The 17,579-nt window shown below is 40.4% G+C and overlaps 1 protein-coding gene across 1 annotated transcript; it reads right to left on the bottom strand.

The window, feature by feature from the left end:
* Window positions 1-1,578: 1,578 nt before the first annotated feature.
* On the bottom strand, window positions 1,579-17,342 carry LOC118396233 (aminopeptidase N). Its single transcript, XM_035790329.2, has 20 exons — window positions 16,773-17,342; window positions 13,490-13,632; window positions 12,840-12,976; window positions 12,486-12,612; window positions 12,229-12,383; window positions 12,011-12,124; window positions 11,698-11,841; window positions 8,381-8,446; window positions 8,089-8,154; window positions 7,463-7,638; window positions 6,171-6,247; window positions 5,900-6,027; window positions 5,745-5,800; window positions 5,499-5,646; window positions 5,293-5,384; window positions 5,082-5,192; window positions 4,761-4,928; window positions 3,323-3,463; window positions 2,621-2,702; window positions 1,579-2,419 (listed from the first exon to the last, which is right to left on the bottom strand). Exons 1-20 carry the CDS (start codon window positions 17,303-17,305, stop codon window positions 2,267-2,269), a joined length of 2,817 nt encoding a protein of 938 aa, XP_035646222.2. The 5' UTR covers window positions 17,306-17,342; the 3' UTR covers window positions 1,579-2,266.
* Window positions 17,343-17,579: the final 237 nt, after the last annotated feature.

Below are 17,579 nucleotides of genomic sequence, written 5' to 3'. Positions count from 1 at the left end.
CATATATGATTTTCATTGCAAACCAGAGATGAGATTTTTGCCAGCTGGGCTCCCGTGTGGCGCAGCGGTCTAAGGCACGCCATCTCAGTGCAAGAGTAGCTGGTTCGAACCCAAGCTGCATCACATCCGGCCGTGATTGGGAGTCCGATAGGGAGGCACACGATTGGCCCAACGTCGTCCGGGTTTGGCCGTCATCGTAAATAACAATGTGTTCTTAATTAAATGACTTGCCTAGTTATTTAAAGGGTAAAAAAAGAAATAATCAGCAGACATGCTGAGGGATGCTTTAAAAAAAAAAAAATACAGTAGGCCATATTCCTATTGTATCCGACAAAAAAAAGGCGCCCGGTAAGATGAAAATAAACTTGAGTTAACTATTGACAAAGATATTTACGAAAATATATACAGGTAAATCGGAGCAGATCTGCATATTAGGCTACAGCAGGTCGCATATTGTAACCTAACCTAACGTAGCGGTCGCAAAAGAAACGCCTGACCCTAGTTTTTGGTTTTCAACGGAAAAGGAACCTAGGTTGAATTAGCTGAATCCATGAACAACGAATACATCCCGTTGTTGGAAACGATTTGTGACTGCGTTTCTTTCTCACGCGTTGAAGGCGAAACGAAGCTGACGTTTCACTGGACGTACAGGCGGTTGGAGAGGAAACGGTATAAACATCCCATGACAAACTTTTTTACATTTTTATTTTTAACCTTTATTTAACTAGGCAAGTCAGTTAAGAACAAATTCTTATTTACAATCACGGCCTACCCTGGCGACGCTGGGCCAATTGTGCGCCGCCTTATGGCACTCCACATCACGGCCGGATGTGATACAGCCTAACATCAATAGCTATACGAAATATATACAAGTGTCTAGTCATAGTACAAAAGTCAAATTTGCTATATTATTTTATCACTCCCCTCACAACCTTTTTAGTATGTAAAATGTTAGAAGGCCTAACTAATAACTTTGTGTATTGGATGGTAGATCAAACACATATTCAATCTTCCTTACACAGGGGTGTTAATTGAACCATCATGGGGCTTGTAAGGGTTTCAGAGGATTTTCAGGGGCTGGAAGTTGAGCTAATTGACAATAAAGCTTCATTTCTTCCTGGCCTGAGTAAACAAATGAGACCTATAAGCCCAGCAAAAGCCCTCTTTTCTTATTCATTCAGTACAGACAGCACCATGTTTACTCAAACGAGTAGCTTTTTCTGGGTGAAATATCTTCATTTCAGATTCCACAAGACTGATCTACAGTAGCCTACATTAGTCCAATATCAAGATGGCAGTCATGAGGTATGTTTTTCTGTGCACAGCCATGATATACTGTAAATTGCTTGTAGAGTAAACCTTAAAGGGGTGGGTGGTCAGACTAGGCAGGTAAAGCTTAAATCTCTGCATGTGCTGTGGGTGAGTCAAGGTGACAGCTAGTCCCCCTGCTATCCATGTGTCCTGATTCCCAGACAGTCAGTGGCAGAATGTCACACTCTGCATCTGTCCCTTTCCCATCTACTTGCTCTTGCCAACACTTTGAAGGCCATTAACATGACAGCTTGACAACCGTTTTGTAATGGACAGGTTTATTGTTTTTCAACAAAATAGCATATAATCAAAATTATTTCTCTGAAACTGTAACATAATAGAAGTTCATAGACACTCATAACATTGTGCTCTGGAAAATTGATATGGTATATTGACTAAATGTTATCACCAGGAAGTTAATGACCTTACCCCAACATTTCTGATTTAAAACCCGGTGCAGTCTAAAACATGATTTTCCTGTGTTTTATATTTCCACACTTTGAGGTTGGAATAATTCTGGGAAATTGTGAAAATTAAGATAATGTTCTATTAGTGTAAGAGCTGTTTGAAAAGATTGCTTAAAATTTCAGCCTGTTTTGGTGGGAGGCGGTAAATTAGTTAATCGAGCAATAAGAGAGTTCCAAACCTCTCTGCCAACAGCTATTTTTCAGTATTCCCATCACCACTCCAAGCACTCCGTCAGTCCTAGCAAAATTCTTGCTTGGGAAATTGCTCTTTGCTAAGAAGCTATTTTTATTTTTTACCATTTTAATTTAAAACAATCACAGCAATGTACTTAATTGTGACCCAGAAATGATTTGTTATTTAGATTTTAAAAAACTACTGCATTAGATGTTTAACATACAATTAAAACCCAGCAAATAATCTAAGCACTTTGTCTGCCATAGTAAAATAACATATTTAAACCTGTTGGACAACCAAAGAATTGAGGAGTTTAGGCAATCTCACTCAAGAACCAGTCCCACACTTTCTTCTTGTTCTCATCCACCCATTTGATATTGGCTTTAGTTCTCTCAATGGACTGCTCCAAAGCCAAGGTCCCTGAGCCAAAACCAATATTAGAGTTGTCCTCCTTGAATTTCTGGAGCTGACATCATGAAAAACAAAGTTACATTTTAGTCTTAGTAACTATTCCCCAGGTCATTGGTGTGAATGAGAATGTGTTCTATATTTGACTAAATACAAATATAGTCAGTACAATTCTTAATAAAGTAAGCTATTTATTAACAGTACAGCAAAAGAAAGTACTGTACACCCAGTCATTGAAACACTTCAATTAAAACATTACCTGCTCAAGTTCAGCTTTAGTTGAGAATCTCATTGTCACACCACTTATAAGATTGGCAAATGAGAAGGATCCAACACCATACCTAGGAATTATGACAATTACAAGTTAATAATGTCCATACACAAACCAAATATACACTGAGTGTACAAAATATTAAGAACACCTGCTCTTTCCATGACTAGGTTTTCACCTCGTCAGTCTATGATCCCTTATTGATGTCACTTGTTAAATCCACTTTAATCAGTGTAGATGAAGGGGAGGAGACAAGTTATAGAAGGATTTTTAAGACTTCAGACAACTGAGACATGGATTGTGTATGTGTGCCATTCAGAGGGTGAATGGGCAAGACAAAATATGTAAGTGCCTTTGAACGGGGTATGGTAGTAGGTGCCAGGCGCACCGGTTTGTGTCAAGAACTGCAACACTGCTGGGGTTTTCACGCTCAACAGTTTCGTGTGTGTATCAAGAATGGTCCACTACCCAAAGGGCATCCAGCCAACTTGACACAACTGGGACGCATATGAAGTCAACATGGGCCAGCATCCCTGTGGAACGCTTTGTACACCTTGTAGAGTCCATACCCAGTCGAACTGAGGCTGTTCTGAGGGCAACAGAGGGTGCAACTCTCTGGTGTTCCTAATGTTTTGTACACTCACTGTATTTGATTTACTGATATAAGTGCCTTTTGGGGGTACAACTTACTGTGTGAACATGTACTCCCAGTTCTGTGTCACAAAGTCCCAAGCCAATGTTTGGCCTTGAACATTACTGGAGATGTACACGATGACAGACGTTGCATCCTGCTTACGGATTTTGTCTGAATCCAAAGTGTATCTCAAGTACCTGAATTGAGTCCATAGAGTGTTGATACGTTTAGACAGATTGTTATAATTGACTGTATTTGTCAATATGAAGACAATGGAAAGCGAAAACAGTTCAATATGATACAGTGCATTCGGAAAGTATTCAGACCCCTTGACTTTTTCCACATTTTGTTACGTTACAGCCTTATTCTAAAATATATAAAATAAATACAATTCCTCAGCAATCTACACACAATAGCCCATAATGATAAATCGAAAACATTATTATTACTATTATTTTTTACAACTTGATTGGAGTCCACCTGTGGTAAATTCAATTGATTGGACATGATTTGGAAAGGCACACACATCTGTCTATATAACATCTCACAGTTCACAGTGCATGTCAGAGCAAAAACCAAACCATGAGGTCTAACGAATTGTCCGTAGAGCTCTGAGACAGGATTGTGTCGAGGCACAGATCTGGGGAAGGGTACCTAAACATTTCTTCAGTATTGAAGGACCCTAACAACACAGTGGCCTCCATCATGCTTAGATGGAAGAAGTTTGGAACCACCAAGACTCGTCCTAGAGCTGACCACTCGGCAAAACTGAGCAATCGGGGGAGAAGGACCTTCGTCAGGGAGGGTTTTTTCAGCGGCAGGGACTGGGAGACTGGTCAGGATCGAGGCAAAGATGAACGGAGCAAAGTACAGAGAGATCCACGATGAAAACCTACTCTAGAGCGCTCAGGACCTCAGACTGGGGCGAAGGTTCACCTTTCAACAGAACAACGACCCTAAGCACACAGCCAAGCCAGTACAAGAGTAGCTTTGGGATAAGTCTCTGAATGTCCTTGAGTGGCCCAGCCAGAGCACAGACTTGAACCCGAGCGAACATCTCTGGAGAGACCTGAAAATAGCTGTGCAGTGAAGCTCCCCATCCAACCTGACAGAGCTTGAGAGGATCTGCAGAGAAGAATGGGAGAAACTCCCCAAATACAAGTGTGCCAAACTTGTAGCATCATACCCAAGAAGACTCGAGAGTGTAATCGCTGCCAAAAGTGCTTCAAAAAAGTACTGAGTAAAGCTTCTGAATACTTATGTAAATGTGATGTTTTTATTTGGAATACATTGGCAAACATTCCTAAAAAAACAATTTTGGCTTTGCAATTGTAGGGTATTGTGTGTTGATTGATGAGGGGAAATAAACATTTAATCCATTTTAGAATAAGGCTGTAACGTAACAAAATGTTGAAAGAATCAAGTGGTCTGAATACTTTCCGAATGTACCGTATGTCTAACAGTACCCTCACAAAATAACCAGATGTAACCTACTTATTCAGAAGTTCATGGTCCTTAGTACATGCCAGAGATGACATCAGTTTGTCTGCATCGCTAGCAATAGTGGCAGTCTTGAACATGTTCCAACCAAAATCCCACTCTGCAGCCCCGCCTGCTGCAATGGCACTGCAGTACACTGTCGTCCTCAAATTAGGATGTATCCTGATATCAAATGTTTTACATTGTTGTTACAGGGTAGTATTCTTTGTTGTTGAAAACCACGCAAAAAAATCCAGATATACGGTAGTATAGGCTAAATTGATACCAGACACTTCCTATAGTTTATAAATCAATAGATAACCAATATGAACTCACAGATTGTTGTCAGGGTCAGCCTTCCATTGACGGTACCAGCTTTTAGTCAGATTCTGACACTCAACCAGTCCACTGCTACAGGCCATCCTAATGGCATTCACCTGGTTGTACCTGGAAGTGAAAGGTATTCATTGTTGTTATTATAAAGCCTTATACTGCTTTCAGACCACATCAAATACACCATATCAATGCTCTGGATCATTCCACTCACTGCTCATTATGGCCATCAGGAACTTTACTCCAGTCTGCAGTAATGGTCTTGAAGTGTTGAAAAAGGGGTGTCACCAGATTCCTCACATAATGCTATGACAAGGACAGAGAATAAGATTCTGCGTATGTATTAAAGTAAGATCAGTATATCTATATCAGTTTCAAAATATCTCATGTGTAATTGTTACAAATTAAATGACATTCTACCTGCATAGTCCCATAGACCTCAGTGCGATCAAACATGAGGTAAAAATAATCCAAGTTGTTCAGAGCCGACTCCCACGGTATATATTCAATTTCTTTGGAGAGGTATTTTGTCGTTTTCAGAGCTAATGTTGTGGGAATTAACTTTGCCCTGTGTAGAGAAATAAGGTTTAGAAATACAATCACCAAAATATGATGCACACAACACTTTGTAACATTGTAGTGGTTCAAAAACGTCGAAACCCCAACCTTGCTAGATTAAAAGCATCATCCACAAGTTGTGCTCTGTTGATAACTGGTATGACCTGCAAGAAAAACAAAAATCTGACTCTTATCAATGTTGTATTGAAGCAAAATAACAGTAATACCCTTCGAACATGTGATGAGTCAGATTGTCCTTTTACCTGGTGATTAGTGCTCAGTTGGAAGAGGAGACGTTCCCAGTTGCCAAGGTCATAGTTAACCCTGTAGTATCCAGTCACATTGATGTTTGCTAGTACCCAGTGACCACTTGTCAATTTATTGTTTAGGGCTGAGGGGGGAAATGAATTCATGACAGTGAAGCTACGGAGAGTAGATCAAATCTGCATGTTATTTCATAGGACTATTTTATGTGTTCATATTCGTCAACAGTTTTCTACAGACGGCACCAGTTAAAAGGTTCTGTATTCGTACCCTCTTTCTCAAGCAGCCATATCTCTTTCTGAACCACTCCTGCTTCCATCCATTTGATTGGTACTATCCACTCGTACCTAGGCACCAAAATGAACTGGGCTTTTTTATTATATATAATCTTAATCATATGTAATACATGAAAATGCTATGACCATTCATTACATATACAGTGCTTTCGGAAAGTATTCAAACCCCTTGAGTTTCCATTTTAGGTTACAGCCTTATTCTGAAATTGATTAAATGTTTTTTTCCCCCTCATCAATATATCATAATGACGAAGCAAAAATTAAATATCATATTCACCAAAGTATTCAGACCCTTTACTCAGTACTTTGTTGAAGTACCTTTGGCAGCAATCACAGCCTCAAGTCTTCTTGGGTATGACGCTACCAGCTTGGCACACCTGTATTTGGGGAGATTCTCCCATTCTTCTGCCCAGATCCTATAAAGCTCTGTGAGGTTGGATGGGGAGCGTTGCTGCACAGCTATTTTCAGGTCTCCCCAAAGATGTCCGATCGGGTTCAAGTCTGAGCTATGGCTGGGCCACGCAAGAACATTCAGAGACTTGTCCTGAAGCCACTCCTGCGTTGTCTTGGCTGTGTGCTTAGGGTCGTCCTGTTGGAAGGTGAACCTTCGCCCCGGTCTGAGGTCCTGAGCGCTCTGGAGCAGGTTTTCATCAAGAATCTCTTTACTTTAATCCCAAGAGTCTTGGTAGTTCCAAACTTCTTCCATTTAAGAATGATAGATGCCACTGTGTTCTTGGGGACCTTCAATGCTGCAGAAATGTTTTGGTTATTTTCCCCAGATCTGTGCCTCGACACAATCCTGTCTCGTAGCTCTACGGAAAATTCCTTCGCCCTCATGGCTTGGTTTTTGCTCTGACATGCACTGTCAACTATGAGACCTTATATAGACAAGTGTATACCTTTCCAAATAATGTCTAATCAATTGAATTTACCACAGGTGGGCTCTAATCAATTTGTAGAAACAGCTCAAGGATGATCAATGGAAACAGGATGCACCTGAGCTCAATTTTGAGTCTCATAGCAAAGGGTCTGAATATTTATGTCAATAAGTTATTTTTTTTTTTAGTGGTCTATACATTTAACCAACATTTCTAAAAACCTGTTTTCACTTTGTCATTATGGGGTATTGTGTGTAGATTTCTGAGGAAATTGTTTTATTTAATCCATTTTAGAATAAGGCTGTAACATAACAAAATATGGAACAAGTCAAGTGGTCTGAATACTTTCAGAAGGCACTGTATATCTCTCCAGACCAGTCAGACGTACTTGAAGTCAGATGGTGGTACACTCCCCACAGAATCAGGGTCCAGTAAGAAGTGCTTCTGGGTGATCAGTCCAGTGGCTGTGTTTATGGTGACCACTGGGAAGCCCATCTGAAGGACCCAGCGGTTCATGATGTCATGCACTGTACCAGGAAGTTCCATGTCACTGGCATCTACTGCCTAGAGAGGGAGACACACAGGAGAATGATTAGAGATAGTATTATGTTCCCTGTACCATAGGAGGGAAGCATTTTCATAATTCAGAAGTCCACATTCTCATTGACATGACTGTAAATAGAATGTGAGCCCGGTCAGTATCATTTGCTGCTGTAAAGGCACACATAATATCCAGGCTGTATCACATCTGGCCGTGACTGGGAGTCCCATAGGGTGGTGCACAATTGGCCCAGCGTCGTCCGGGTTTGGCCAGGGTAGGCCATCATTGTAAATAAGAATGTGTTCTTAACTGACTTGCCAAGTTAAATAAAGGTTAAATAAATACATTTTCTCCACATTCTGGCGGACTGTGTAGTACTGCCACAGATGAATCATTAATTCCAACAGTACAAAGTAACTAGCTGAAAATAGGACTAGCCAATGCACGCTATTGATTGTTTCTAAGAGACTTACTCGTTGTAGATGATCCCAAAGGTCTGTCCCCACTGTGTTGTCGTAGGCAAAGTGATTCAGGTAGCTCTAGAGGATAAATATGTATTCTGCACTTAGAACAATTAATCATAGGCAATATATTCTACAGTTAATAATGAGAAATTCACTTTCAAGGGGTCTACTCACTTGTTTTCCTCTCACACACTATGCAAACAGCATTCCTTAATGCTTAACATAACTATGATAAATGTGTATCATATCAAGAGAAGATCCTGGGCTGTAGCAGTGCCTTGGGACGGTAAGAAATACATACACTTAGTCCTTGGACGAAGACTGGTTCAGTTAGAAAATCTGACAGCATTCTCAACACTGATGCCCCCTGTAGAGAGAGTACAAAATGGCTGAAAACTAAAATGCTTTCAAAACATAAATAATTAAACAGAAATTGAAGAGTATAGGATGTAGAATACTATCATTCACAACACTACATGAACACATTTACTTTTATTTATTTATTTTTATTAAACTTTTTTTAAGTATTCACACCCCTTTAATTTTTCCACAGTTGCAGCCTGAATTTTTGTATTTTTTTTTGTGACTGGCAAAAGTCAGATGGTGGTACACTCCCCACATATTCAGAGTCCAGTAGGAAGTGCTTGTGTGTGTGTGTGTGTGTGTGTGTTTATGGTGACCACTGGGAAGCCCATCTGAAGGACCCAGTGGTTCATGATGTCATGCACAGTACCAGGAAGTTCCATGCCACTGGCATCTACTGCATAATTCCACAATGTCAAAGTGGAATTATGTTTTCAGAATTTTTTCAATTTAATTAAAAATGAAAAGCTGAAATGTCATGAGTAAATAATTATTCAACCCCTTTGTCATGGTAAGCCTAAATAAGTTCAGGAGTAAACATTTGCTTAACAAGTCACATAATAATTTGCATAGACTCACTCTGTGTGTGGTAATAGTGTTTAACCTGATTTTTGAATGACTACCTCATTTCTGTACCCCACACGCAAATACTGTGCATTCAGAAAGTATTCAGACGCCTTGACTTTTTCCAAATTTTGTTACATTACAGCCTTATTCTAAAATGGATAAAACAAAATGTTTTCTCGTCAATCTACACACAAAGGACATAGCAAAAACAGGTTTTAGAAATGTATTAAAAATAGAAAACTGAAATGTCACATTTACATAAGTATTCAGACCCTTTACTCAGTACTTTGTTGAAGAACCTTTGGCAGTGATTACAGCCTCAAGTCTTCTTTGGTATGATGCTACAAGCTTGGCACACCTGTATTTGGGGGAGTTTCTCGCATTCTCCTCTGCAGATCCTCTCAAGCTCTGTCAGGTTGGATGGGGAGCGTTGCTGCACTGCTATTTTCAGGTCACTCCAGAGATGTTCGATCGGGTTCAAGTCCGGGCTCTGGCTGTGCCACTCAAGGACATTCAGAGACTTGTCCCGAAGCCACTCCTGCATTGTCTTGCTGTGTGCTTAGGGTCGTTGTCCTGTTGAAAGGTGAACCTTCGCCCCAGTCTGAGGTCCTGAGCGCTCGGGAGCACGTTTTCAATAAGGATCGCTCAACTTTGCTCCGTTCATCTTTCCCTTGATCCTGACAAGTCTCCCAGTCCCTGCCTCTGAAAAACATCCCCACAACATGATGCTGCCACCACAATGCTTCACCGTAGGGATGGTGCCAGATTTCCTCCAGACGTGACGCTTGGCATTCAGGCCAAGGAGTTCAGTCTTAGTTTCATCAGACCAGAGAATCTTGTTTCGCATGGCCTGAGAATCCTTTAGGTGCCTTTTGGCAAATTCCAAGGGGGCTGTCGTGCCTTTTACTCAGGAGTGGCTTCCGTATGGCCACTCTACCATAACAGCCTGATTGGTGGAGTATTGCAGAGATGGTTGTCCTTCTGGAAGGTTCTCCCATCTTCACAGAGGAGCTTCTACCCCGAATGCTCAGTTTGGCCAGGCGGCCATCTCTAGGAAGTGTCTTGGTGGTTCCAATCTTCCATTTAAGAATGATGGAGGCCACTGTGTTCTTGGGGATCTTAAATACTGCAGACATTTTTTGATACCTTTCCCCAGATCTGTGCCTCGACACAATCCTATCTCGGAGTTCTACGGACACTTCCTTTGACCTCATGGCTTGGTATTTTCTCTGACAACTGTGGGACCTTATATAGACATGTTTACTTTTCCAAATCATGTCCAATCAATTGAATTTACCCCAGGTGGACTCCAATCAAATTCTAGAAACATCTCAACAATGATCAATGGAAACAGGATGCACCTGAGCTCAATTTTGAGTCTCATATCAACGGGTCTGAATACTTATGTAAATAAGGTATATCTGTTTTTTTATAAATTTGCAAACATTCTAAAAACCTGTTTTCGCTTAGTCATTATGGGGTATTGTGTGTAGATTGATCAGGATAAAAAAATATATATTTTAGAATAAAGCTGTAACGTAACAATGTGGAAAAAGGGAAGGGGTCTGAATACTTTCCGAATGCACCGTATCTGTAAGGTCCCTCAGTTGAGCAGTGAATTTCAAACACAGGTTCAACCACAAAGACCATGGAGGTTTTCCAATACCTTGCAAAGAAGGGCACCTATTGGTAGATGGGTAAAAAAAAGCAGACATTGAATATTCCTTTGAACTTGGTGAAGTTATTAATTACACTTTGGATGGTGTATCAATACACCCAGTCACTACAAAGATACAGGTGTCCTTCCTAACTCAGTTGGCCAATGGTGACGTTAAAACAGTTTCAGAGTTTAATGACTGTGATAGGAGAAAACTTAGGATGGATCAATAACATTGTAGTTACTCCCCAATACTAACCTAAATAATAGAGTGAAAAGAGGAAAGCCTGTACAGAATACAAACATTCCAAAACATGCCACCTGTTTGCAACAAGGCACAAAAGTAATACTACAAAAAATGTGGCAAGGCATTTAAGTTTTTGTCCTGAATACAACGTGCTATTTTGGGGGGAAATCCAATAAAACACATTACTGACTACCACTCTTCATATTTTCAAGTATACTGGTGGCTGCATCATGCTATGGGTATGCTTGTAATCGTTAATGACTGAGGAGTTTTTCAGGATGAAAAAGAAATGAAATGGAGCTAAACACAGGCAAAATCCTAGATGAAAACCTGGTTTCGTCTGCTTTCCACCAGATACTGGAGATGAATAAACATTTAATCAGGACAATAATCTAAAACACAAGGCCAAATCTACACTGGAGTTGCTTACCAAGAAGACAGGGAATGTTCCAGTTACAGTTTTGACTTAAATCTACTTGAAAATCTATGGAAAGATGGTTGTCTAGCAATTTCCAACAACCAATTTTACAGGGCTTGAAGACATTTGGAAAGAATAATGTGCAAATGTTGCACAATCCAGGTGTGTAAACTCTTAGAGACTAAACAAGAAAGACTCACAGCTGTAATCTCTGATTTTCACTTTGTCATTATGGGGAATTGTGTGTAGATGGGTGAGATTTTTTAAATGTAATTCATTTTGAATTCAGGCTCTAACACAAAATGTGGATTAAGTAAAGTGGTATGAACACTTTTCTGACGGCACTGTACATTGTCTTATGTTTACCTTGCTGTAAGAGATGACATCAAACTGTTCACTGATTTGCTCAGGCTTCTGGATGTCATCGTCTTTGGAGGACAGGGGGTGAGAGGAAGCCAAGGCATCCACTGCAAACACCCTGTGCACCTCATCAAGAACTATGAGATCTTTCTGTGGAGGAGAAAGATAGGGCTGTAGTATGCTGTACATGTTGTGACTTTGTGACTGCTTGTACACAGAAAGTTAGATTACTAATCACATCTGGCACCACTATCACCTTTTTATCAAATGCTAACGGGAGGGGATGGATGTGTGTCTTGTCTTTAATGGGAAACCTTACCACGTTCCAAGTGGATTCAGCATAATCCGCCCCAAGATATGACACGTAGGATGCAAAGCCCTCATTCAGCCAGACTTCATTCCACCATCTCAGGGTCACTAGATTTCCAAACCACTGACGAAAAGAAAGACCATGACAGATAAAAAATTAAATGAATGTTTGAATTCGTCTTTTTAAGAACGAGCAATGATAGTCTGATTCCCTGGACTGTATCCTACCATGTGTGCAAGTTCATGTGCAATGATGGTGGCTGTTCTCTCCTTGTTTCCATTGGAGGATGTTAAAGGATCGTAAAGCAGATTTGTTTCCCTGTAGGTAACTAGTCCCCAATTCTCCATGGCCCCAAAATAGAAGTCAGGAAGGGCAATCTGGTCTATACAGGAATGTTTGAAAATAAATTCAAAAATTGTTTTATTTTCCAAAACAAATCATGATGATATCATTTGCAAATCACGTGGTCAATTTAAAATCTTACCTGATTTGGAGAGAGGGTAGGTGGTATTGTAATACACCTCAAAAAAGGACAGGATTGGTCCTGTTAGATTGAGCGCATATTCTCCATGTCCTTCACTGATGGATTTTCTACGAGCCCAGATCCGAATCTGCGCGGACAGGCCAGGAGATTTATTCCAATCACAACTCTTACTGATGTAAACACTTACAGTACACTTTGTACTGTAAACACCCACCCAACATGGACAAGAACCATCACTGGTTAGATTACGGTTGAGAAAGTACACAATACATCCACATGCTCAGCAAGAGCGTACCTTGTATGATTGTTGTTACTGCAGTTGAAATTATGCAAACATTGAGTTGATTTCATTACCAGAATATCTCCCTCCCAAGCGCTGATAAATGAATAGTCACAGACAATCAGGGCCAGTAGGTAGGTTGACATGATCTTGGTTGGCTCAAATCTGGTCTGTGTGACAGCCTCTGTGTATACGGTGGCGTTAACTGTTTCTAAAGAAGATCAGGAACAGATTGTCAGGACATTATGATCCCTTGAAAGAAGGGCTGTCAAATGGTTTCAGTATAAACAGTAACATAATATATTATTTAGTTTAAAGGTGCAATATGAAGAAATCACTCCGCCATTTCCTGGTTGCTAAAATTTTAATAGTTTGCCTAATTTCAGTTTATGTGACGAACAAGCAATGCATAGTGTAGAGAATCATTGTACCATCTAAACTGCTGTGAAATATATTTTTATTAACCAAAAATATTAGATTTTCAGCTGATTGAAGCTGGTGTATAAAACCGAAAGCAAAAGACGCAAAAATGAAATTTAAGATTGGGAAGCATAGAAACTGCACGCATAGAACATATCTACAGCTTTTTAGACCTGCTTTCATAACTTATATTTCTATGTGAATTTGGTCAGGTTGCCCAAAAAGCTACATTTTGCAGCTTTAAATAGTTGTGATTCCTGGAAACTAGGGCTATGTTTGGATGGATATAACCGTTTCAACTAACCTCGCTCCTTGCCGTTTGACAGGGCCACAGTCCCACGGGGATGGAGGAGTGTGATGTGGAAGACTGCTTTCCTCGCAGGCTCATCAAAACAAGGGAAAGTTTTCCTGGTGTGAGTAGGGTGCATCTGAGAGGTAGCTACAACCCTGTGAAGGACAAGCATAGTTTGATTATTACTGAGTCTGCGTGGAAAAATCAAGAGTATAAGGTGTACCACCATTGAGGTTACACCATTTAGACATACATTCATATTGAATACAAGATTCATGATATGCATAATATTACGTAGCTGAGTATCTGTGTATTGTTGTACAAAGGTTGGTAAACAAACAGCGTCTGGGACATTTTAAAGGGAAGACTAATCACTCACTCCTCTAAAGCTACTTCCTGTTTCACTGTGGGAGAAAAACTTCAGGTTCCTGTTTTTCAGTGGAAACCCACCTCTTGATTTGTACATATTTACGATACACAATTTTGCTGAATGTAAATGATTAGATATGACTGAGTTTATTTAACCTATTAGAGTTTTCAATGCAGTATGACACTGAGTACTGATATGTTTTGTGAGAAATGGAAGAAAATATTAAACATTTAAGTCATGTAGCAGATGCTCTTATCCAGAGTGACTTACAGGAGGGGGGGGGGTTACTAAGCTATATGGAATTGTTTTAAGAAGGTCATATCAAGGATCATTTAGCTCTTTGATTATGAATGTTAAGACCCCTTGAAGTATCAATTTATTTATGGCCTTACTGCTATTAGCCCATAGAAACACATTGAATAACAGATAACAGTCCCAAAAAATATCAAAAGGAAATTTGTTCTGAAGTGTCTCCTATATCTGAGAGACATAAGTTAGATCAGGAAACATTTGTTTGTTTTTTACATGTATTTAACCCCATATGTTTGGCATTAAACAGTCTCAATATATACAGTACCTTCGGAAAGTACTCAGACTCTTTGACTTTTTCCAGCCTTACTTCAAATAATAATAATAATTTAATAATAAAACAAATACTCAGCAATCTAAACACAATACCCCATAATGATAAAGTGAAAACTGTTTTTTACAACTGTTAACAAATGTTTTAAAAATAAAAACAGATAAACCTTATTTACATAAGTATTCAGACCCTTTGCTATGAGACTCGAAATTGAGCTCAGGTGCATCTGGTTTCCATTGATCATCCATGAGATGTTTCTTCAACTTGATTGGACATGATTTGGAAAGGCACACACCTGTCTATACAAGGTCCCACTGTTGACAGTTCACGTCAGAGCAAAAACCAAGCCATGAGGTCAAAGGAATTGTCCGTAGAGCTCCAAAACAGGATTGTGTCGAGGCACATATCTGGAGAAGGGTACCAAAAAATGTTTGCTGCATTGAATTCCCCAGGAACACAGGGGCCTCCATCATTCTTAAATGGAAGAAGTTTAGAACCACCAAGACTCGTCCTAGAGCTGACAGCCTGGCCAAATTGAGCAATCGGGGGAGAAGGACCTTGGTCAGGGAGGTGACCAAGAACCTAATGGTCACTCTGACAGAGCTCTAGAGTTCTGCTGTGGAGATGGTTGTCCTTCTGGAAGGTTCTCCCATCTCCACAGCACTCCACCAATCAGGCCTTTATGGTAGACTGGCAAGGCGGAAGCCACTCCTCAGTAAAAGGCCCACTTGGAGTTTGCCAAAAGTGACCTTAAGACTCTCAGACCATGAGAAACAAGATTCTCTGGTCTGATGAAACCAAGATGAAATTATTTGGTCTGAATGTCAAGCGTCACATATTAAAGTACTATTCTGAACATTACTGATATACTGAGTGGCAAGTCAAGATATCTGCTGGTTTTATTGTTTGGTCAACAACACCACCTGGCACCATCCCTACAGTGAAGCATGTTTTTTTTAATACTTTCGCCCAAAAAATATAAAAACCTGTTTTTGCTTTGTCTTTGTGTCACGCCCTGGCCATAAAGAGGCTTTTTATTCTCTTTTGGTTAGGCCAGGGTGTGACGAGGGTGGGCGTTCTATGTTATTTTTTTCTATGTTTTTGTATTTCTTTCTTTTTGGCCGGGTATGGTTCTCAATCAGGGACAGCTTTCTGTCGTTGTCTCTGATTGAGAACCATACTTAGGTAGCTCTTGCCCACATGGGTTTTGTGGGTAGTTATTTTCTGTTTAGTGTGTTTTGCACCTGACGGAGCTGTTTCGGTTGTTTATTTTGTTCCTTGTTGTATTTAGTGTTCAGTTTATTAAAATAATGATGAACACTTACCACGCTGCATCTTGGTCCTCACCTTCTTCCACCAACGGCTATTACATTATGGGGTATTGTGTGTAGATTGATAAGGGGGAAAACTATTTCATCAATTTTAGAATAAGGCTTTGATGCAACAAAATGTGGAAAAAGTCTAGGGGTCTGAATACTTTTCGAAGGCACTGTACTTCCATTCATTTTTTCAGACTTTCAGATGAGTCTTGTGAGGCCTGTGGGCAACCTAGTGCAAAACAACTGACATTTCACCTTTGCACAGAGGGGTCATATTAATGTGTAGCCCAAACGGTTTGGACGCTACAGACAGAAGTTGTTGTACCAACTCCTGATACTTTTGGAGGTCGTAGAGCAAAACAGAGAACACCATCGTGTTCAAGAGAGTCTCGGCTTTCCATAAATGGGTAATAACAGTTTGTAGGCCAAACCAGATGCTACAGACAATTTTGTGAGAAGACTGATTTCCGGGATGTCTCATGGTCTGACAAGCATCGTTCTAACTCTGTCACCTTTTACCGCATATTTTGTATTTTATTTTACCTGTATTTAACTAGGCAAGTCAGTTAAGAACAAATTCTTATTTACAATGACGGCCTAGGAACAGTGAGTTAACTGCCTTGTTCAGGGGCAGGATGACAGATTTTTACTTGTCAGCTCGGGATTCAATTTAGCAACCTTTTGGTTACTAGTCCAACGCTCTAACCACTAGGCTACCTGCTGCCCTAATGCAGAAGATGCAGAAGTGCGACATAGACGGATGCGGTCGATTGAGACAAAAATGCAAAAATATCTTGAGCTTAAACGGACAGATTTTTATGTTGATTGTTGTATTATGCTAATAACATTTCCGTGCAGCCGCAGACATCAACCTTAGGGGTTTAAGTGTCTTGCTCAAGAGCACATCGGCATACATTTCATCTAGTTGGGATTAGAAACCAGTGACCTTTCGGTTACTGGCCCAAACTCTTAACCACTAGGTTACCTGCTGCTATTATCATAATGAAGGTTCAATTGACTCACTTTTTAACTCCATCTTCTTCATATTCACTCCTATAGAAACCTGCTAGGTCATCAGCCAGCTCCCCAACAAACACTGTGTCCAGCTGGTAGGATTCTCCAACAGCTAACTTGCCATTCAGTTCCAATACCAGGAACTGAGTTGTTGGCTGTAGCCAGGATTTCTTTATGGTTGGTGCGGGTGTGCTACCGAGAGCAGACAGTTTAGCCAGATGGTCATCACCCCACTTGGTGTAGTTCAGCTTGTTGGAGTGTATGAGGATCAGGTCCGTCTCCTTCACACATTGGAAGACCACATAGGATTTCCCTGTGAAGATGTAGAGGCCTTGTGCGTTGACGGTGAGTCGGGGCCACAGGGTTAGGTTGTAGTGGTCAGGCTTCAGGGTGTCTGGGAGACGGTACTTGTCCCATGGGGCGACGATCTCTACGCTATCTGTCAGTGCAATAGCCCACAATGTAACGATGGTCGCCACAGAGAGGACTCCCAGCACAATGCAGAGAATAAAGAACTTGCTGATTTTGCAGGATTTCTCCATGTCCTAGAGGAGTCTCAGCACGCACTAAGTGAGAGGGCTGAGCTGATATCAGTGCTTCCCTTCAAAATTAATGGATGATCTATTTAGTAGTAGCTTTTGTGGGTGGGGAGTTGCTGACAACTTGAAGAAGATGATAAGAGAGAAAAATGGGCAGTAATAACTTTTTATTGTGTTGTTCCATAAGCAACTGGCATTTTTACACATTCATCGATCACCATTCCAGGGATGACCAGGGTTGGGTAGGTTATTTTCTAAATGTAATCTGTTACAGTTA

The sequence above is a fragment of the Oncorhynchus keta genome, chromosome 17 (assembly GCF_023373465.1).
Source record: "Oncorhynchus keta strain PuntledgeMale-10-30-2019 chromosome 17, Oket_V2, whole genome shotgun sequence".
NCBI classification, from domain to species: Eukaryota; Metazoa; Chordata; class Actinopteri; order Salmoniformes; family Salmonidae; genus Oncorhynchus; species Oncorhynchus keta.
This window is presented reverse-complemented; position numbering and strand designations above follow the sequence as displayed.